Source organism: Rhinatrema bivittatum, chromosome 3 (genome assembly GCF_901001135.1).
Source record: "Rhinatrema bivittatum chromosome 3, aRhiBiv1.1, whole genome shotgun sequence".
Classification (NCBI taxonomy): Eukaryota; Metazoa; Chordata; class Amphibia; order Gymnophiona; family Rhinatrematidae; genus Rhinatrema; species Rhinatrema bivittatum.
This window is the reverse complement of record NC_042617.1, coordinates 265,129,905-265,153,812: the sequence shown is the minus strand read 5'-3', so window position 1 is coordinate 265,153,812 and position 23,908 is coordinate 265,129,905. Positions and strand designations below refer to the sequence as shown.

Below are 23,908 nucleotides of genomic sequence, written 5' to 3'. Positions count from 1 at the left end.
AATTTGATTTAATGACTGTAAGAGGAACAGTGTGCAAATCCAAGGCTCTCGTGCTAAACTTTCAAAAGGGAAACTTTGATAAAATGAGAAAAATTGTTAGAAAAAAACTGAAAGGAGCAGCTACAAAAGTAAAAAATGTCCAAGAGGCGTGGTCATTGTTAAAAAATACCATTCTAGAAGCACAGTCCAGATGTATTCCACACATTAAGAAAGGTGGAAAGAAGGCAAAACGATTACCGGCATGGTTAAAAGGGGAGGTGAAAGAAACTATTTTAGCCAAAAGATCTTCATTCAAAAATTGGAAGAAGGATCCAACAGAAGAAAATAGGATAAAGCATAAACATTGGCAAGTTAAATGTAAGACATTGATAAGACAGGCTAAGAGAGAATTTGAAAAGAAGTTGGCTGTAGAGGCAAAAACTCACAGTAAAAACTTTTTTAAATATATCCGAATCAGAAAGCCTATGAGGGAGTCAGTAGGACCGTTAGATGATCGAGGGGTTAAAGGGGCACTTAGAGAAGATAAGGCCATCGCGGAAAGATTAAATGATTTCTTTGCTTCGGTGTTTACTGAAGAGGATGTTGGGGAGGTACCTGTAATGGAGAAGGTTTTCATGGGTAATGATTCAGATGGACTGAATCAAATCACGGTGAATCTAGAAGATGTGGTAGGCCTGATTGACAAACTGAAGAGTAGTAAATCACCTGGACCGGATGGTATACACCCCAGAGTTTTGAAGGAACTAAAAAATGAAATTTCAGACCTATTAGTAAAAATTTGTAACTTATCATTAAAATCATCAATTGTACCTGAAGACTGGAGGATAGCAAATGTAACCCCAATATTTAAAAAGGGCTCCAGAGGCGATCCGAGAAACTACAGACCGGTTAGCCTGACTTCAGTGCCAGGAAAAATAGTGGAAAGTGTTCTAAACATCAAAATCACAGAACATATAGAAAGACATGGTTTAATGGAACAAAGTCAGCATGGCTTTACCCAGGGCAAGTCTTGCCTCACAAATCTGCTTCACTTTTTTGAAGGAGTTAATAAACATGTGGATAAAGGTGAACCAGTAGATATAGTATACTTGGATTTTCAGAAGGCGTTTGACAAAGTTCCTCATGAAAAGTAAAAAGTCATGAGATAGGTGGCGATGTCCTTTCGTGGATTGCAAACTGGCTAAAAGACAGGAAACAGAGAGTAGGATTGAATGGGCAATTTTCTCAGTGGAAGGGAGTGGACAGTGGAGTGCCTCAGGGATCTGTATTGGGACCCTTACTGTTCAATATATTTATAAATGATCTGGAAAGAAATACGACGAGTGAGATAATCAAATTTGCAGATGACACAAAATCGTTCAGAGTAGTTAAATCACAAGCAGATTATGATAAATTGCAGGAAGACCTTGTGAGACTGGAAAATTGGGTATCCAAATGGCAGATGAAATTTAATGTGGATAAGTGCAAGGTGATGCATATAGGGAAAAATAACCCATGCTATAATTACACAATGTTGGGTTCCATATTAGGTGCTACAACACAAGAAAGAGATCTAGGTGTCATAGTGGATAACACATTGAAATCGTCGGTGCAGTGTGCTGCGGCAGTCAAAAAAGCAAACTGAATGTTGAGAATTATTAGAAAAGGAATGATGAATAAAACGGAAAATGTCATAATGCCTCTGTATCGCTCCATGGTGAGACCGCACCTTGAATACTGTGTACAATTCTGGTCGCCGCATCTCAAAAAAGATATAATTGCGATGGAGAAGGTACAGAGAAGGGCTACCAAAATGATAAGGGGAATGGAACAACTCCCCTATAAGGAAAGACTAAAGAGGTTAGGACTTTTCAGCTTGGAGAAGAGACGACTGAGGGGGGATATGATAGAGGTGTTTAAAATCATGAGAGGTCTAGAACGGGTAGATGTGAATCGGTTATTTACTCTTTCGGATAGTAGAAAGACTAGGGGGCACTCCATGAAGTTAGCATGGGGCACATTTAAAACTAATCGGAGAAAGTTCTTTTTTACTCAACGCACAATTAAACTCTGGAATTTGTTGCCAGAGAATGTGGTTCGTGCAGTTAGTATAGCTGTGTTAAAAAAGGATTGGATAAGTTCTTGGAGGAGAAGTCCATTACCTGCTATTAAGTTCACTTAGAGAATAGCCACTGCCATTAGCAATGGTTACATGGAATAGACTTAGTTTTTGGGTACTTGCCAGGTTCTTATGGCCTGGATTGGCCACTGTTGGAAACAGGATGCTGGGCTTGATGGACCCTTGGTCTGACCCAGTATGGCATTTTCTTATGTTCTTATGTTCTTAAAATATTTCTTGTCACTGAAAGCACGTGTACTTGCAATTGGTGCAACTTTTTTTTTTAAATTCCCTTGTTTATGTTGTATTAATTATAGAGGGAATAGGTTTGCATTTTTAGATCCAACACATTTAGAATCTTTCTCGACTGACAAAAGTCAAGCAGTAATATCAAGTGAGCATGTCCAGAAAAGAAAAGTATACCTTCCTTCTCTTCATATATTGTTTTATTGTTTGTTATATAGAAGAACAAAATTTCTTTTCAGAAAATTATGGATAAATGGTTATGTTTATTATTAGTCTCCCCCATTTATGGTATATGTAACAACAGTAGTAATAACAGAACTGTTTGATTTCTATATTGTTTCCTGTGTTGAGGTACATATTTTCCTTTTTTCATGATGTAAGTCATTTAATGAAAATTTAATAAAGATTAAATAATAAAAAAAAAAAAAAGATCCTGCCAGGTACATGTGACCTGGATTGGCCACTGCTGGAAACAGGATATTGGGCTTCATGGACTTTGGTCTGACCCAGTATGGCAATTCTTATGTACTTAAAGAATTAGACCAGTAAGCAAGGGAAAACAATTGTCAGAAGCGCAAATACAGTGGGAAGCACAAAGATTTACTTCAGAATCAGCCCACCCCAGCTTCAAATAGATGAAAGCCTGACACAAAAATGATTAAGAAAAGGTGAACTTAGGCCTAAAGATGAGAGACTGATAACTGCAGCTGACAAAAAAGTTCACAGCAGGCATATAAAAAAAGATAAATCAGACAAATGTAGATGTAACATAGAACTGGAAATGTTGATACATCTGGTCACTGTTTATGACAAACTGATGTCAGAGGGCCTGTATACAGAAAGGTTCTACGATATGGCATGGCTCATCCACTGGAAACTGTGTAAAGACTAGAACATCGCTGTACCAGAAAAACTATGGGAACATGACCTTAACAAAACTGCAGAGAACAAAGAAGTTGTGATCACTAGCATTGACAGTAGGGGTGTGCATTTGTTAAGAATGAAAAATAGACTTACTTGAAAATATCTGAAAATTTACAGATATTTTTGTTTCATTAAAAAGAAAGTAAACAAAAAAGTTAAAGGGGAGCCTCTCAGGCCTTCTCACAAACTGCTGCCACAGTGCCCAGGGCCTCCCCTGGCCCTCTTCTCTCCTTCACCCCCTACCAATAAATTGGAGCCCATGCTTCCACAGACTGTGCTGAGTCAAACTGGGGCCTCTTCTAGCTTCCATTTATATATGGTACCAGCCAGCACCATTTTGTTTACATCAAATATTGGTTCTGATCTCAAGGCTGGCCAGTTCCATTTTAAAGGGGAAGCAGGCAGAGCAGGAGTGACTGGAAATTGTTCCTGTCCGTTTCTATGTTAAGACCCCACAGAAGGGTATGTGGGGTCCAGAGAGGCCCTGGCTCTGGTTTAATGAGGGGGCAGAGGGGCCTGGGGAAGCCCTGGCTTAATGGCAGGGATGGGGGTGGGTAGGGATGAAGGGGTCCAGACAGGTCCTGGGCCCAGTAGGCCCCAAACTGATAATTTGAAAAATTTAATATCGAAAATTTGGGCTAAAAATGTGTTGGCCAGATCAGCTGTGATAGCATCTGTGATGATATTCCTGATGGCTTATAATATGTCTTTGTGAAGGACGTTAGTGTTGCCAAAATAGGGGTAGATTTTATAAATCTAAGCGCGCGTGTACTTTTGTTCGCACCTTCCCTTCCCTTCCCCTACCTAACCCCCCCCCCCCCCCCGGCCCTATCGAAACCTCCCCCCTACCTTTGTTGGGAAACTCTGCGCGCGCCAGCGGGCTGCTGGCGCGCCATCACCCGACCCGGGGGCTGGTCCGGAGGCCTCGACCACGCCCCAGAATGCCCCAAAATTCACACCGCCCACCCGACATGCCCCCCTTGCGAAGCCCCGGGATTTACGTGCGTCCCGGGGCTTGTGCGCGCCGCCGAGCCTATGCAAAATAGGCTCGGCACATGCAGGGGCGTTTTAAAAGGGTTACGCACGTACCTTATGCGCGTAACCCTTTTAAAATCCGGCCCATGGTGTTGTATGGGAAGTGGCCAATAGGGATGTGCAGGCAAAAAGATTTCGTTGCGTACGTGATACGTATTCGTGGGGGGTCAATTCCGTTTCATGCGGAAGTATGGAGAATTCCATAAGTTGTCGATCTGTAAATACATTACTACGGCGAGTTAAATTATTGTCCCAGCTAAAATTAAAATTAACTACAACCCCCCACCCTCCTGACCCCCCCCCCCAAGACTTACCAAAACTCCCTGGTGGTCCAGCAGGGAGTCAGGAAGCCATCGCTGCACTCGTTTGCCGGTTTCATCACGGCGCCGATAGCCTGTGTCACAGGGGCTACTGGTACCATTGGTCAGCCCCTGTCACATGGTAGGAGCACAAGATGGCGCCGATGACCATGTGACAGGGGCTGACCAATGGCACCGGTAGCCCCTGTGACACAGGCTATCGGCGCCATGATGAAACAGCACCGAGGGTGTGAGATTGCAAGGAATGGCTCCCGGACTTCCCGCTGGACCACCAGGGAGTTTTGGTAAGTCTTGGGGGGGTCAGGAGGGTGGGGGGGGGGGTTTAAATTTTTATTTAGGAGGCCGAATAAAACAGAAATCTGTTTAATACGTGGGGAGTCGCGATGCGTTTCGCCTCCCCACGTATTTAACAGATAGCAAAAAATAAGTTGCGGATTACAAATACGTGGAAAACGGATGCACACCTCTAGTGGCCAATAGAATGGTGCTTCCTCAGAAAAACCGCTATGTCACAAAGATAACTAGGAGTGCTGGTGGCATAGGGTCTGAGGATGGAATCCATGTAGCCAGACACTCTGACTGTGAGGGTGTTGATGCTAGAAATAATGGGACATCCAGGGTTCCCAGGTTTGTGTATTTTGAATAATAGGCAGAAAATACCTGGTTGAGGTTCCTGGAGTGTGTCCAGGTATATCTGTTGGTGTATTCTAGTAGGGAATTTCTTCAGGAGATGTAAAATGTTGTGTTGGGGAGTTATCTCCTTTTTGTGTATAGTCTAATCTATTCATGACAACCATGGCTCCTCCTTTGTCTGCTTTTCTGAAAAGAATGCCTCTGGTTGTTACATATAACTCACAGCTGAAACCACTGAAATATATCAAGGATATATAACCCATCTTGGCTAATGATACCAACCCCTCACAGGCCTTGGATGGCAAGCCTAACCTGGCTTATGGACAAGCCCCCAACCTCAAATGGAAAATGACTAGCAACACAAATTATACAACAATGACACCAACTCAGGAATCAGATCATGCCAGAAACCAAGGTGCCTCCTCTATCCACATATTAACCCAGGCAACACCATTACACGACCCAACAACATCAACTACAACATCCAGGGCTCATTCACTGCTCTTCTTCCAATATAATATATCCCATCACCTGCCAGCAATGTCCCTCTGTTGTCTACATAGGACAAACAGGTAATCCCTATAGACAAGAATAAATGACATGAATCTGACATTAGAAATGGCAACTTTCAGAAACCAATAGAACATTTCAATCTTTCAGGACAATCTCTATCTGTCTTTAAGGTTGCCATACTCCTACAGAGAAACTTCAAAGAGAAAGTGTGGACAGCTGAATTGGAATTCATCAAAAAACACCATGGCTTCATGACTTACTATAACTATCTATGAACTTAACTGTTCTCAGATCATTTTGTCTTTTTGCACTTACCTCAGCTGTCATTAGGTTGGACTATAATGCTATAAACCCTGCCTAATTTAGTACCTTCTCTTTTTCTTCATCCTCCCCCCTCCCCGTCCCCATAAATTTTACTCACTTCCTGGGCTACACTTCATGCATCTGATGAAGTGGACTACTCTGTCCCTGAAAGTTCATGCCTCATTAAATTGTTTAGTCTATAAGGTGCCACGAGCCTCCTGTCATTTTTGCTACACCAGACTAACACGGCTATCCCTCTGAACCTCTTACATGTGAAATTTATTTAAATTCAACAGTAATGAGCTGCTGCAAAGCAAACTCATGCAAAGCAGCTCATTAATATTGAATTCTTTGAAAACGGGCAAGAGAAAAGGCTTTGTAGGCCCATTTTTGCAAAAAAAGATAACTACAGCACAAGCTTTCTACCCATGCTATTAAGCTGGGTAGAAATCCTACATAGCACTGCAAGGTCTGGAGATGGCTGAAAAATATAACTATACCTCAGTGTTAGCTAAATTGTAGTCTTCCTCTTAGTGCAAAATAATGTATGAAATAGCCACAACAGTTAACTAATATTTTACTAATATAGAGGTCCATTTTCAGCTACCAGTCAGTTAGCAAAGTTAGCCAGATAAACTTATTTGGCTAATTTGACTGGGATATTCAGTGGTGTGGTAGCGCCATTGAATATACCCAACTATGTTAAAGTTAACTGAATAAGGCTAACTTTTGGACTAGTCTCTGGCAGTCATAAGTTATCTGGCTATGTTAGCCGAACAATGCTGAAAATCAGCATTTATCTGGCTAATTTAGGAGCTTATGTACTGAAACTTAGTAACCCCATGCTATTTTTCCCAGCAGTTAAATATCGTGGGGAAAATATCAGTGTTTACCAAAGCCTCTCAAAAGTCATGCAGCGGCAGCACTGGCCATGATTTAAAGGGGCTGATTCATCTGAAATACCTCCCCCCAAATAGGGTGTCCAAACCCCCAGGGGATCAGGTGAGACCCCTGTCCCATCCTTCAGCCACCCCTTAAGGTGGCAAAAGTCACAAAAATAAAATTTTTGCAAATAGGCATTGGCCACCAAACCTTTTTCCTTTTCCCAAAAATCCCATAGACCCTGTTTCCACCCCATACTCTAGCCTACCCTCATTAGACCCCCCCCCCCCCAGGCCTTTTCTAAGTTCCCCTGGTAGTCTAGTGGGTCCCGGACTGCCCCCTAGGCTTCGTACCCAGTAAAGTCATTTTCCAAAATGGCACCAGTCAGCTGATATCATAACTTTGCTCTATCACATGATAGAGGCCTAATACAGCTTAGTAAATGTTCTCCTTAGCTAGATAAACAGTCCTGCCCTAGAACACAGCCAGATGAAAAGTTAGCCAGCTAAGTTCAGGGCTGTCAAATCATTGGGATGCCTGGGACGTAGCTGGACAAACCAGCTTCAGTATTGACCTCATATTGTTTATATATATATGGCTTAGCTGCATTTTTAAAAAGCTTACCCGGCAAAATTGTAGCTGGGTAAGTTGGGGGCGGTTAAGTTAGCTGGTTAAGTTAACAGGCTAACTCCGAATATTGTGCCATAAGGCAGGTCTAAAGTCAGCTGGATACCACATATCCAGCTACCTATAACTTATCTGGGTATATTCAGTGGCGAGGCTGCGCCGCTGAATATCCCAGTTAAGTTAACCAGATATAGGCATCCAGCTAACTTAACTAGCCGCTTAGTGGCTGGATATTTACCCCTCTGTATAAATATCTGAATTTACAAATACTAAGAAGAAATACTAGCTGTTATGTATCTCAAGTACATACTGCCAAAAGTCAATAATTATGTTTTGTTTTAATTAATTCTGCAGGCCATCTCCAAAGACTGCTTTCAGAAGGAAGGGAAAAAAAGTAAAAGGAACAAGGCATACAAAGATCTCAGGACAGCTATTGTGATTAATGCAATGAGGAAAGCACACCACAGCATGCAGCTCGGCTCTCAATAAAAGGTTTGAGGGGCGCTAATAAATTCTGTTTTATAAGGCTGAAAAATCATCTCTCAGGCTGGAACTGTGCACGGAGTCATCAATGGAGTGTGAGAAAGAGGTGTGAGGAGGAGAGAGAAAAAAGAAAAATGGAGTGAGAGAGAGAGAGAGAGGAAAAAGGAAAAAAAGGAGAGGGGGAGACTGAGGAAGAGGGCAAGGAAAGGTGGGATAAAGAGAAAGGGAGAGATTTGGTAGAACTCAGGAAGGAGAGAGGGGAAAGGAGGAAGATATAGGAATGCAGCGAAGGCAGGAGGGGAAAGAGGAAGAGGGGAAGGAGAGAACATAGGAGAGAATAGGGGGGAAGGAGAGAGGAATGAAAGGGAGAGGAAGAAAGAAGGAGAAGAGAAAGAATGGAGGGCAAGCAACAAAATTTTTGAAGTGTGAAAAGGGATAAAATGAGAGAGGTTCTGTACAAGAAGAGGATAACATTGGGAGAGAATGAAAAAAAAATCACATTTTAAACTGAGCAGTACTGTGTTTACTTTTTTCTCCTAAAGAGAAGCTTTGCTGATTTTGATTGGCCATGCAGTATGAACTCAATGAACCATTCATTGAAGCTAATTTTGCAATTTACAACTAATATAAACCGTACTGAATTCCTCATTTATGATATTCCAGATAATGCGGCACAGAAATGTGTGTGCTCGGTGTCTGTACAAGAAGGAAATTCCTGTGGGCGGCTTAGCAACGAACGCTCTGCTTGCCATCACTTTCTTTGGGGAACAGGATGTCGTGCAAGAAGAAATGGGATGCTCTGAATGGACACACAAAACCATCTGTCCGCGTAGAACCGCTTTACTAACTCACCGCGCATCACTGGAACGCATCTGATACCCACAAAAGACCATTTCAGGAATGTTAGAAATGTATCTTGTGCCTCCCCTGGTTTCTGAAAACTCGGCCTTTATTCTTGTAAGATTTTTGCTAACCCACACCCTGCTGTGTGTTTCCAAGCGCGGAAAGAGGAGTTATACAGTTATCTTTAAGACCAATCACCACTTGCTTCAGTCAAATAGAAATCAAGTTTTGGTTCAACCATATGGCTTCAGCTGGGAAGTCAAATGTCAGCTTGGGTTTATGATGTGGTTTCCTTCTTCTGTACACACTTTTCTTTTTTTTGCATATGGACTAATACCAGCTCCGGGAGCACTCAGGCTGTTAGTTGGTAATACAGTGCAGTTGGGACTTTACTGTACACATGCACACAGACACTGCAACTCAATCCATGCAGAGCACACAAGATCTGCCGTTTACCAGAGAGCTAGGCTTGTAGGCACCCCTAGGGCAGCCACTTGAACTAGGGAAGCTCCATCTCCGAGGAGGGATCGGGATTTGCTGCAAGGCCCTGGGCGCCCCTTTCTGCTTATACACCTGTCGGCTGAGCTCACAGTGCTTTCCAAAGGATCCTGGCTTACAGACGCATCTCCCCGTCATGTCACAGCGGCGCGACATGGAGCCCGTGGGGCTGCAGCCACAGGCTACGCACACCTGCTTCTCCGAGTCCCACCAACAGTTCGGCTTTAGAAACCAAAAAGGAAAGTTATTCAGAAAGGAAAACGTAAAGCAAGTGATACAAAAGATGACTCAGTATGAGTGGTTAAAAACACAGCAAGGTATTTTTGCCTTTGCTGTGGATGAGCAGAAAGAAATCACTGGGCAGGCTCCACTGTGTCGCAGCCTGCAAAGCAAGTACAACTACTGCTGGTACAGGAGTGACTTTGATGGATTGACCTTTGGAGGTGGCCTCCCTTTCAGCTCTTTGCCTGCTGGGTAGATGGGAGGGGATAGTGAGGCTGGTATGAGAGGACATACTCCTCCTGCCCCCATTCAAATAAATGAAGTGACCAAATGTGGTAGTTTGAAGGAGTCTTGATGTCTTCTTTCAGTTTCATATGCAGTGGCCATGAAACTTATTACGACACCCAACAGTACAATAAGGCCTAAATGCAACGGAGGCTTCATTTTGAGAAAACATGACAACTGACTACTCTGAGGGCATTCGTTATTTCAACACCTGGATCAGGTCATCCAGTCTAGCAATTTCATGCTTTACTGTAGTTTATGTTAAAACCTAAGGGGGGCCTGGAGTAGAACGATTAGCTGAGCATTTTGAGAGCAGCAGCGAATACCTGATACTGTGCTAACTTATAGAAATTATGGCACATGTTAAATGCTCGAGTGAACCAAAAATCAAGCACCTAGCCTTGGCACATCAACTCATCCTTAAGGGTGTTAACTGCCAGAAAATGCCCTTCACATCAGTCATTATTTCTTTATACTCCCAAAGGCTGCAACTCGTAATGAATTACACCAATCAAAATGTTTAACATAATTGTAGTGTTATCCTTTGGTGATTTTTTTTCAAGCTTTACATTTCATTTTCGTTCTATAATTTAATAATTCTGATATATATATATACTCTGCAATTAATTCTCTGCAGAAGGCAATCATTTCCAATACTATGGAAGCATGTCTTTGCCTTTTTCTTAATATTTTCATTTTTTGGTTCGTGCTAGCATTTATGTCCTTTCTTTCTCTCCATTTAGTTTGTTTCACATTATTTGATGTCTATATTTTATATACATTTTCTTGTTAGCTGCCAAGAATTTATGATTGAAAGGCATACAAATTTTTAAATAAATACATATCATTTGTGATTAGGTTACTCCTTCAGCATCCTGTAGTTCTCACCTCACTGCTCAGCTCAGTCACTTTTCAAAAGGGTCTAACGATCTAACAAGGGAGTTAAGCAGTTAAATTTTAATTCCCTGGCACCCTTCCCATGGAGCAGATAACCTGCTTGCTTTCATTACCTGCTTGCTTTCATTAGATGGTTATATTTAGCCATTTTAAAAGGAGGTGTTTCTGGGTCTGTGTTTATGTCAGGGGAAGAAATTAGCCAGCTAACTTGAATTTTCAGTGCTACCTGGCTAAATTTGCCCAGCTCTGCCTGAACATATAAATAGCAGACTGAACTAAAGCTGGCTGGCTGCATTACTGCAGGCTAAGTTATAACTGCAACCTAGCCAGAGAGGCTGTGGCTGAAAGTTTGCTTAAACCTATCCAGCTATGATGTTCCTGGCTATCTCGCTGCAGGATATCTTCTGAAATTTCACCTCTAAATGCTTAACTTTCCTTTAACTCAGTATTTTCCAACTCTTTCCCTGGAAGCACACCAAGCTAGTCAGTTTTTCAGGATTGCCACAATGAATACACATGCCTACCCCAGGTCTCCAATATATATATGCAAATCTATCGCATACATATTCAATGTGGATATCCTAAAAACCCGACTGATTATGTGCGCCTTCAGGAGAGGGTCGGGAAACACTGCTTTAGTTCATATTTGAACCACATGCCATAAACATATCCTTCCCCTAGCCAGCTTAATTTCCTTTGTTATTACAGTAGATTTAAAGGACTCTCTGCTGACTTTAACTGAATTTTGTCTGCGTCTCTATTCCAAGAAAGAGGAACATTTTCAGCTTAAGTGGAGCTAAGTCAAAGAGACCTAAAGTGACTAAGCATTACTACTATTAATTTTCAGAAATGACCTTTAAAATTTAAGTCAGCTCTGGGACATTGGAAAGGAATTTGAACAGGGACTTAGTAAATACAAAAACATATTCAAGTAAATGTATCTCAAGCAATGCAAGCTGGTGAGATATTTAAATTGGTAGGGAAATAATTTATTGTATTTTAGTTAGTTTCACACTGCTTTAATTGGTCTGCAGACCAAAGGGCTTATTTATTTATTTAAAATAAAATAACTAAGCTCTTACTGGTGATTCTCTCTTCCTTGAATAAGCAAACTGGCTCTCGAGCACCGTATGTGAACCACAGTAGCCCCTCTAACGATCTATCCAGACGGCCTCCTTGTGTGCCCAGTGTGCCAATGTGTCTGTAGTAGGTCTTCAATGGGCTTTGCGAGGTAGCGCATGACTGAAATTTTCACATGGGTTTTCTGTGCTAGGGGCCAGAGGGAGGACTACTGGTCTCTGCTGCCAACTACCATAGCTATGGCCTGTGTCAGTAAAGCCCATTCTGCGGTGGCCATAAGGAGGTGAAAGGTGGGGAAAGAAGTGGTAGCTGACAGCGTGCAGCTCATGCTGACAGAACCGTGTGGGGTGCCTACATTTTCCTCCACTGCAGAGCAGAACTAGAAAAAGTACAGAGAGGTGCAACAAAAATGATTACATGGATGGCTCATTTCCCTTATGAAGAAAGGCTAAACAGGTTAGCAGTCTTCAGCCTGGAGACGAGACAATTGAGAGGGGGGGGGGGTTTGATAGAGATTTATAAAATCATGTGTGGTACAGAACAGATTAATAGGGAACATTATTTACACTGTTAAATAATCACTACTACTAGAACTAGTGGACACTCCTTGAAACTAACACTATGGACTTCAGTTCCAATTGGACATAGGAGCTACACGATCGCCTTAAACTTACAGAAAAGCACTGAATTGCTGGGAGACGTCCAACAAGATTTACGTTTTTTTTTGGGGGGGGGAATGTTCAGTAAGTCTGCAAGCCAGTTTGTTTTTACAATTGTTAAACAGTGCATCTTTTGCCCAAATATTTAACTCCCTGCAGCACCAAAAAGAGGAAAATAATTCCACAGTAAAAACGTAAAAGTAAAATCTTTCCTGCAAGCAGGGCTATGGATTTTTTTTACACAATCCTTGAATTTAACACTAATGGACAAGGGTCTCACAGCTCTTCATGCAGAAAGTTTTCCTTGCAGGACTGTTCTGTAATAGCAGTTGTCAGCAGATAAGAACCATTTGGCCCACCTAGTCTGCCCAGCTGCCTGCAATATTTTTTTTGTGGAATTTTTCTTCCTTTCTAGATATGAAGGAAATGAAATCCTTGGGCCAAAGATGCGCTACTGTACTTAAAAATTGTGTGAGCATACTAACTCACAAACATTTTACCAAAGTGCAAGCCAAATCTCAACTGAAGGCAAAGAAATATGAATGCATTTTCTTTAAAAAAAAAAATATAGTTGCACTCTTCAAGACCTTTTCTACCCTGCCCAACCAGCACTGGTTTGAAACCAAGTTCTGAAGCTCAAAATGGTCAAAAGAAAGTCATTTTTTCCCCATAAATATTATTGAGATGTCCACACCAGTACAGCTTAGATGGTGCGTTAATTAAAAGCCATGGAGTTAAAAATAAAGAACTCCAACCAACAACAACAAAAAAAGATCAAAATCTCTGTAGCAGAACTAAGGCAAAGGCACAAAATCTGACTTCTATAATCACGAGACCCACAAGTAATTTTGCAGGTGAGCTCTGGTTATTTAATACTTACCAGGCACTCATCACACTGCCGGCCCACGACATTGCTCTTGCATTCACATTGTCCTGTCTGGGAGTTACACGTTTCTGACAAGGAGCCATTCACATTGCACAGACAAGCTGGGGAAAAAGACAACAGTTTCTTGGTGCTCCGCAAATACAGATAATCGGATACATGCGCTGAACCTCACATGTTTATTTCTATGTCGTTTTAGGCCAGGAATAAAATACCAAATGCAAATGTCTATCAAATATACATTTAGGTGTATGGAGGGTAACCAGTAAAAGCAACATAGCTATGTTTTATGGGACCAGGAAAACAAAAAATTAATGTTATCAGTATCAGGTTTCTATGTATACAATAACTCCTTTCTACAAATACAATGAAGATGACACTATTCTTTAGGAAGCTACTGATGCTATTTGGACTCTCTGTTCTCCACTGGAATATTACATCTATTACTCTGTAACCCTTTAAAATAAGTGGGCAGACACTAACAGGGCTGCTTAGTTCCGTGAGTTCTGCATTAGAAATCAGCAAAAACCTAAGGGATCGATTTTAAGACCCACGTGCCGATTTTATTACATGCGCAACCGGTGGGGAGGGCGGAAGGATTTTAGCAAAATACAAGCGGCGACGCAGTCGGGCCTCCCCCAGTTCTCTCCCAGACCGCTCCAATTAAGGAGCCGGCTGAAAAGGGACTTTCCTATCCCTAACCCTACCTTTCCTACCTCTTCCCCTCTCCTCCCCAACCCCTATCCTAACCCTACCTTTCTCAAATTTTTTTATTTTAATACTTATTGCTCCCAGGAGCAGAAGTAATTTCCGCGTGCCCACCCAATTTTAAAAGGTGCCCACATATGCGCGCAAATGCCAATGTGTGAATATCTCACTGCAAAGCAAAAAAGGGGCTTGGTCAGGGCGTGGTGTGGTCAGGGCATGTGCATTCCAGGGCGGGGTCAAGAGTTGTGCGCATATGTAGTTACATGCCTGTGCATAACTTTACGTCTGCTATTGAGGAGATGTAACTCTAAAAAGCTGTTTGAAGCCATCTCTCAGATGTTTTGAGGGATCTGGGTCAACTGGGGAGATGCAGGCTAACAAACCAGGGGGTTTGGAGGAGCTAGCTGTACACTGGGCAAGCGGGTGGACGGACTGGTGGAACTGGTCACGGTGTGGACACACGCCTGTTATGAAATTCCCCCACGTACACGGCTCAAACCTGATTTTATGCAGATGTGTGCACCCATTTGCAAAACTGGGGTGCACACATATGCATGTGTGCGCATGTTATAAAATGTCCGTGAATCTGGGCACACGCCAATGCACATATGTATAAATGCTCCCGTGCACCCGTTTCAAAGTTTCCATCCCAGGGTTTAATTCAGTTAGTAGCAATGAGGTGTTCCTCTATTCTAGCAAACAGACCCTAGAATATTGTAATTGACAATCACAACTTAAAGTATCAGTACTTTTTCCAATTGATCAAAATATGGCATTATTGTGCATGCGTTATTTGCATTCTTTCTTCATGTTTAGTGTGACTCCTATATCTACTTTTTATATACTGTGACAGGAAGGATTAGGTGTAGCAGGCTATGGGTGCTGCCCTTACATCCCAAGACAGTGGGATGTAAGGGCAGCACCCAAAAAAATTAACAACAGAAGAAATACAATCTTCTGTTTAGTAAGGGAGGATTCTCCCTCCATCAAGACACCAGGCTATTTTGTTGATTTGGGCTTCTTGCTTCACTTTTTTTGTGAACAAAAACAATTGTATTTCACCTCTGTCCAGGCTTGTATTTAGACTGGTCATTACTTTTTGTGGCATTCCTGTTGGCTTCTAAAACACATAAGTCTCTCAAGGGAAGGAAAGGCATAAATAGGCTTACGAATCTCTTTCGCTAACTGACCACTTTTTTAAACAGATGTATAAGTGGAACTTCATCTTTTCATAAGTGCACATGATTGTGATGCAATTAAAGAGCCATACTTAATGTCATACTACATTTTTTTTAAATTTATATTCCACCTTTTGTGACTGGTCAGGCACTTGAAAGCAGATAAGAACATAAGAACATGCCATGCTGGGTCAGACCAAGGGTCCATCAAGCCCAGCATCCTGTTTCCAACAGAGGCCAAAACCAGGCCACAAGAACCAAGCAAGTTCCCAAACACCAAGAAGATCCCATGCTACTGATGCAATTAATAGCAGTGGCTATTCCCTAAGTAAACTTGATTAACAGCAGTTAATGGATTTCTCCTCCAAGAGCTTATCCAAACCTTTTTTGAACCCAGCTACACTAACTGCACTAACCACATCCTCTGGCAACAAATTCCAGAGCTTAATTGTGCGGTGAGTAAAAAAGAACTTTCTCCGATTAGTTTTAAATGTGCCCCATGGTAACTTCATGGAGTGCCCCCTAGTCTTTCTACTATCCGAAAGAGTAAATAACCGATTCACATCTTCCAGTTCTAGACCTCTCATGATTTTAAACACCTCTATCATATCCCCCCTCAGCCGTCTCTTCTCCAAGCTGAACAGCCCTAATCTCTTCAGCCTTTCCTCATAGGGGAGTTGTTCCATCTCCTTTATCATTTTGGTTGCCCTTCTCTGTACCGTCTCCATCCATCCCGACTATATCTTTTTTGAGATTATATCCAGGTGCAATCAGCTTATATCCGAAGCAAGAAAGGGTGAAGTGTCTTGCTCAGAGATAGAAGAAGCACATATCAGGATGGGTTCCCAGGTTCACAGCCTGCAGATCTAACCACTAGGCTACTCCTCCACACCAGGCCAAATTTGTTAGATCCAAGGAGCACAAATTCTCCATAAACTACAAAAGTTACGGGGTAGATTTTAAAAGGTGCGCGCGGGAGTAGATTTGTTCGCACAACCCGGAGTGAACAAATCTACTCCCGATTTTATAACATGCGCGTGCTGCCGCACACATGTTATAAAATACAGGGTCAGCGCGTGCAAGGGGCAAAATCGGCAGCCTGCACGCGCCGAGCCGCGCAGCCATCTTCCGTTCCCTCCAAGGCCACTCCGAAATCGGAGCGGCCTCAGAGGGAACTTTCCTTCCAGCCCCCCCCCCCCCCACCTTCCCCTCCCTCCCCTTAACCCACCCCCCAGCCCTACCTAAACCCCCCCTTACCTTTAACTTAAAAGTTGCGTCTGCCTCTTGCGCGATCCTGGGCACAGCGGCAAATGGCCGCTGTACCTGGAGGCTCCGGCCCCACTCCCGCCCCCGGACTGCCCCGCCCACACCCCACCCCCTTTTTCAAGCCCCGGGACATACGCGCATCCTGGGGCTTGCGCGCGTCGCCGGGCCTATGCAAAATAGGCCCGGCGCACGCAGGAGGGGTTTAAAAGGGTTAAGCACGTAATTTACGCGCATAGCCCTATTAAAATCCGCCCCTTAGAGATGACTTGTATGACATGAGGAAGCACAATCCATTTGTAAAATGGTCCCAACATGGAGGCAGTCAGTGAAACAGCACAATCCCCAGAAGGTCCATTTTAGACTTCTTTTGACAGATTAAATTGGAAATTTTCTTTATTACTATATCCCCTTGTAAGTTTCCAAATATTTATGAATTTACAATATAGAATTCAACAAGCTGAACACAAAATGTAAACAATAAACTACCATTCAAATAATTTGCAATTCCTGTTTATTTATACATTAAACAATTCTATGCTGAAGGACATGGTCATTGTTTCCACTCATAAACATAAAAAAAAGACAAGAGTACTTCAAATGAGATCTAGTTAAAGAGTCTGTCACCCTTTTTGGAACATTCTATAGACTGCTATTTTAAAGATTTGTGTTTGAAATAAGGGAGATTATCTCTATATATGTATATATCTTCAAAACTCTAACACAAAATGACATGTCAACTAATCACTGTTTTAAAATATCTGTTAGGCTGATTAGCCACCCTAGTTTTTTCCATCAGTTTTTACATTTTTTATTCAAATTTAGTGGCTCAGATATGGCATTGTCCATAGGATTGTGAGGCTGACCTGTAATTTGTGAGACAAACAGTGTGTATTTAGTAGTTAAAGCACTCCCATTGATTTGTAGTACAGTAATTAGGACTTACGTTGGCAGTTCCTGGCATCAAGAGCATCTCCAAAATATTTATCGGCACACTTCTCACAGTACTGGCCTGTTGTGCCCAGTTTACATTTTAGGCAAGCCCCAGTCAGGGGGTCACAGCTGCCAGGAACGGAGATGTCAAGGTTATTGTTACATTGGCATGGTTGGCATGCTCCACCTGGCACCAAAGGCTGTCCAAAATAACCTTCTTCACACCTAATATAAGAGAACAAAGGAATTAATCAACAAATGGATCATCATTGTAAGAATCAGACTCATTTGTAGTTTGGCTGAGCAGCTAATTGTTAAAATAATTTACATTCATTAAATGGTGAATTTTAAGACCTGCATGCACATTTGCCAGCTTACGCACATGGACTCAGCAATTTTATAACATATCATGTATGTGCACACATGGTATAAAATCAGCTATATGTGCATGCATGTGTGCACAATTTTACACTGATGTGCACATCTGCATGCAAATGCCGCCTCGATGGCATAATTGGAGTTGACTTTAGTAGATACGCACACCAACACAATTACCTGTTTCCCCAGTTTGTTCCCAGTTCGCCCGAGTAAAGGAGAGGACTTCCTAAACCCCCTAGCTTTATCTTGCCTCCATTTTAAACTATTAGCCCCAATCCTTAAAACCCCACTGACTTGCCTAGTTTTTTTGTTTCATGATTTGCACTCCAACCATAGAAGAAGTGAAGTTACATGGATAGGGACCCCGGCATGTGCTGGTGTGTGTAAATATTTACTTATTTCCTGGAATGCCTATGCTCCGCCCTTTTATGAAAAAAAAATTGTACTCGCCTAGAGTTTATAGTTTATTCGTTTTTATATACCGACATATCGAGGTTACATCATATCGGTTAACAATAAATAAACTTGAAACAGTAAAATCACAATCAATAGTCACAGTAAAACATTTAAATAAGCGATAATTAACTTCTAAAACAATGTTAAAAATTAGGACAAAATACATGCGTACCTGGGCGCCTCTTAAAATCTGCACGGCATACACTGGGCTGATATACGCACATATCGCCCGTCTTTGGTGTATGTAGGGCTTTTAAAATTCACCCATAAGGATTTTTGTAATACAATAGGGGCACTTCTTTAACAAAAACTCATGCTGACTTAGAGCCCTAAAGATGTTTTGAATATTCTATCAATTGCTAATTTTTATTACTCTGGAAGGACAATTTTCAAAATTCACTTTCATGGGTAAATGGCTAGTTAGCAACAGAAAAGGGGCCTTGGAAAACTGTCTATCCTATGTTCAAGTAAAATTACGAGCGTGCTGCCACTAAGCATGTAGTTTTATCCACAGTGAAGGATACTTTTGCAGGGGATGGGAAGGGGAAAGGGCATGCAAATCCATTTTCAAAAGTATACCTGTAACCTTTACCAGGATAAAGTATTCGCACAAAAAGCAGATGCAAAGTTTGTACTTTTTCTTGGGCAATTTTCAAAGGGGTTTTCCCTTTGAAAATTGGTGCATAGTCTATGGGTAAACTGTTTGAAAATTGCCTTCAATATATATGTATGCTGTTGTTTGTTTGTTTGTTTTTTTTATCAGTGAACTGCAAATGCTGTTTGACATTTTTCCAGCAGTACCAGTAATTAGATACCCATGGGATGGGAAGAAGAGGGAAGGTCTTGTCACTAATACTGAAGACAAGAAGAAAGCATGAGACACAATCTTCCTATTGGCATCCTAAAGGAATTCCGGGCAGAATTGGAAGCATTAGTACTGCAAGACAAGCCAAGTAAATCTACCTGCATGTATGCATTTTTACACAAAGCAACAGTACTGACATGTCACTACTGCAAAACTCAGTCATAAAGAAACGGATTCAATGAAGAAATAGAAAAGGATTGTCTGCCTCTAATAGAAAATACATTTACTACATGTAAATTTATTTTCAATATAGATGGGTTCCCCCCACCCCTCAGCTCCTTTTGTGCTTACATAGGGATACAGAGGCAGCCCACCAATACAGGGCCCATTAAATGTGGATAAATAATTTAATTCCTCCCTATAGTACGAATTTCAGCATAATAAAGGCAAACAAAAATAATAATAATAATAAGAGAAACCCCTGCAAGTTATATTTCCTTTTTGCATACTTATCTCTAAGTTGATAAAGGTACCCCCTAAAAAGAGGTATTTAATGCGAGGAGCAAAACTGTGTGTGAAAAGAGAAGATAACTCTGACATCTCATTCTCTGATTATAGTCCTGACTCCTCTGTTTTTCTCTCCTGCATCTATTACTTCACGTACATGCCAACCTACTTGTAAAGAGCAGCGACAGTTCAAGAAGTGCAAGCCTTACAATGATTATCTGGTCAACTGCAGAGGAAATGGTAAGCATTCAAGAAAAAGAAAAATAGTGTTAGAAGCAATTTCCCATAATGAAATTGCGTTCTCCAGACATTAAAAATACTATTAACTAGGTAAACTGCAGAGTCAGAAATATGATTTACCACTGGGACGCCAGAAAGGCCAAGTGTTGAGATGATATATCAAGGAAGTCCTGAAACAGCTGACTATATTCTCTCACCTGGTCTAAGCGTCTGATTTACAAAGGCATTATTCCCAATCTGTGTCTATCAGAAAAAAAGCATAGTACATCAGGCTGGAAGGAGCGTTAATAATGTGTGATAAACTTAACGCACGCTGAATATGCATTAGCACATATTATTGGTAAGGCCCACTTTACCATATCCTAGCACCTCTGTATGGATCCATGGCACAACCACATCTTGAAAAAAGATAGACCAGAACCAGAAAAGGTACAGAGATGGTGAATAAATATAATAAAGGGGATGGGGTAATTCCCCTATGAAAATAAAAAAGGCTAAACAAGTTAGGGCTCTTCAGCTTGGAGAAGAGTCGACCGAGAAGGGGAAATAATAATAGAGGTTATAAAATCATCAGTGATATGGAACAAGTTAATAGGAAATGGTTATTTATCTTTTGAAATAATACTTGAGCTAAAGGATGCTCCATGAATTTCACTGGCAGGAGATAAGGATCAATGGGTGGAGAGAGATGAATTAGCAGAAATATTAAACAAATATTTCAGTTCAGTGTTCACTAAAGAAGATCCTGGAGAAAGACCCTGGAGAAAGACCGTCGCTTGTTATCAAGACTGTAGAAGGGGGTGGAGTAGACGAAACTCCATTTATGAGAGATAATGTACGGGAAGAGCTAAGAAAACTGAAAGTGGACAAAGCCATGGGGGCCTGATGAGGTTCACCCCAGAATACTGAGAGAACTCAGAGATGCGCTGGCGGGTCCACTGTGTGACCTATTCAATAGATCTTTGGAAAAGGGTGTAGTGCCTAGTGACTGGAGAAGAGGGTGGTGTTCCCACTTCACAAGAATGGGAGCAGAGCAGAGGCTGGAAACTACAGTCCGGTTAGCATTACCTCGGTGGTAGGAAAATTAATGGAGACTCAGCTGAAGGAAAGGATAGTGAACTATCTACAATCTGGTGGGTTGCTTGATCAGAAGCAGCATGGATTCACCAGGGGAAAGTCCTGTCAGATGAATCTAATTGATTTCTTTGATGGGGTGACTAGAGAACTGGATCAGGGAAGAATGTTCGATGTAATTTACTTGGATTTTAGTAAAGCTTTTGCTACGGTCCCACAAAGAAGAATCATCAACAAAATGAGAAGCTTGGGAGTCAGCTCCAAGGTGTTGGCGTGGATTACAAACTGGTTAATGGCAGAAGACAATAGGTGATGGTAAATGGAACCTACTCTGAAGAGAGAATGGTGTTAAGTGGAGTGCCATAGGGATCGGTGTTGGGACCGGTTCTGTTCAACATCTTCGTGAGCGACATTGCGGAAGGGATAGAAGGTAAAGTTTGTCTATTTGTGGATGATACTAAGATCTGCAACAGAGTGGATACGCCGGAAGGAGTACAGAGAATGAGATGGGATTTAAGGAAGCTGGAAGAGAGGTTGAAGATATGGCAGCTGGGATTCAATGCCAAGAAGTGCAGAGTCATGCATCTGGGGTGTGGTAATATAAAAGAACTATTTGTGCTGGGGGTGAAGGGCTGATGTGCATGGAGCAGGAGAGAGACCTTGGGGTTATAGTGTCTAATGACCTGAAGTCGACAAAGCGGTGTGACACGGTGATAGCCAAAGCCAAAAGAATGTTGGGCTACATAGAGAGAGGAATATCCAAGAAAAGGGAAGTGATAATCCCTTTGTACAGGTCCTTGGTGAGGCCTCACCTGGAGGACTGTGTTCAGTTCAGGAGACCGTATCTCAAAGGAGACAGAGACAGGATGGAGGCAGTCCAGAGAAGGGAAACCAAAATGGTGGGTGGTCTCCATTGAATGACTTATGAGGAGAAGTTTAAGAACCTGAATATGTATACCCTGGAGGAGAGGAGGAGGAGCAGGGGCGATATGATACAGACTTTCAGATACTTGAAAGGTTTTAATGATCCATGGTCATCAACAAACCTTTTTCATTGGAAACAATTTAGTAGAACTAGGGGTCACGATTTGAAATTCCAGGGAGGAAGACTTAGAAGCAATGTCAGGAAATATTTCTTCACTTAGAGGGTGGTGGATGCCTGGAATGTCCTTCCAGAGGGAAGTGGTGAAGACTAAAACTGTGAAGGATTTCAAAGGGGCATGGGATAAACATTGTGGATCCCTAAAAGGCTAGAGGATGGGAATAAATAAAAAAGCTTAACCGGACCGAAGCGGCAGTTACTATCCTTAAGGGAAACATGGGAGTAACTCGCATGGAGCAGCAGTTACTAGAGATGTGATTCGGCCGAAGCTTTTGGTTAGCCTTCATTATCGGCCCGCCGCAGGAAATTTAATTTTCCCGTGGTTCGGGCCGATTTTATTTCGGCTGCCCCCCCCCCCCCCCCGAAACGAAACCTGCCCCAACCCTTCAAATTTAATTAATTACAACGGGGGGTTGTAAAAAAAAAAAACAAACAAACCCCAAACCCACCCCAGCCCTTCAATTTAATTTATTGCAACCCCCCACTCTCCCGACCCCCGCAAAACTTGCTGAAATTCCCTGGTGGTCCAGCGGGGGTCCCGGGAGTGATCTCCCGCTCTTGGTCTGTCGCCTGCCAGTAGTCAAAATGGCGCCGATGGCCTTTTGCCCTTACCGTGTGACAGGGACTATCGGTGCCATTGGCCAGCCTCTGTCATATGGTAGGAGCAATGGACGGCCGGCGCCATCTTAAAAAATGGCACAGGCCATCCATTGCTCCTACCATGTGACAGGGGCCGACCAATGGCACTGATAGCCCCTGTCACACGGTAAGGGCAAAGGGCCATCGGCGGCATTTTGATTAGTGGCAGCTGACGGCCCGAGAGGGGGAGATCGCTCCCGGGACCCTGCTGGACCACCAGGGACTTTCGGTAAGTCTAGAGGCGGGGGCTTGCATTTAATTAAATTTGAAGGGTTGGGGTGGGTTTGGGTTTTTTTTTAATGTGCCCTTTCTCTCCCCCCCCCCCCCCCCCCCCCACAAATGATAAGAAAACCACATTAAATTTTGTGGGTTTTGTTTATCATTTCATCGCCCCCCCCCCCCCGAAACTTGACAAAATAGGAAATATCATCTGTATTTCCTATTTCATCGCAACCAAATACACATCCCTAGCAGTTACTACCCTTAAGAGAAACATGGGGGTAACCTGCATGGAGCGGCAGTTACTACCCTTAAGAGACACTTGGGGGTAACCTTCACGGAGCGGCAGTTACTACCCTTAAGAGAAACATGGGGGTAACCTGCATGGAGCGGCAGTTACTATCTTTGGAAGCTTGCTGGGCAGACTAGATGGACCATTATGGTCTTTTTTCTGCCATTATTACTATGTTACTATACTGTGCGTCTCTGTAGGACAGGCATCAGTGTGGCCATAGGTGTCAGAACAGGGAGGATTGAGAAGCGCGAGAGGCTGGGCAGAGTGAGGGAGTGGGGAGAAAAGAGAAGCTGGGCAGAGTATGGAAAGACAGGCTGCACAGAATGTGGGAGAAATGTAGAAACATGATAGCAGAAAATGACCATATAGTCCACTTAGTCTGCCCATCTGCCCAGAGAGAGAGGCTGGAAAGAGTAGGGAGTAGAAACATAGAAATGACAGCAGAAAAAGACCAATCGGCCCATCTAGTCTGCCCAGCAAGCTTCCACACGTATTTTCCCATACTTATCTGTTTCACCAACCACCAACTTCAGGGCTCTTGTTGGTAACTGTTTGATTCAAATTTCCTGCCATCCCTGTCATTGGTGCAGAGAGTAATGTTGGAGTTGCATCAAAGGTGAGCATAAGGCTTATGGTTAAGGGTTGTAACCGCTGCATCAAGCAAGTTACCCCGATCCATG

At 42.5% G+C, this 23,908-nt stretch overlaps 1 protein-coding gene across 1 annotated transcript in view; it reads right to left on the bottom strand.

Annotated features, from left to right (window-relative positions):
- LAMA2 (laminin subunit alpha 2) overlaps positions 1 to 23,908 on the bottom strand; it is a 1,492,466-nt gene that overhangs the window by 563,396 nt on the left and 905,162 nt on the right. The window contains 2 exon segments of the mRNA XM_029596813.1: positions 13,429 to 13,535; positions 17,527 to 17,738. Coding sequence (XP_029452673.1) covers positions 13,429 to 13,535; positions 17,527 to 17,738 — 319 coding nt within the window.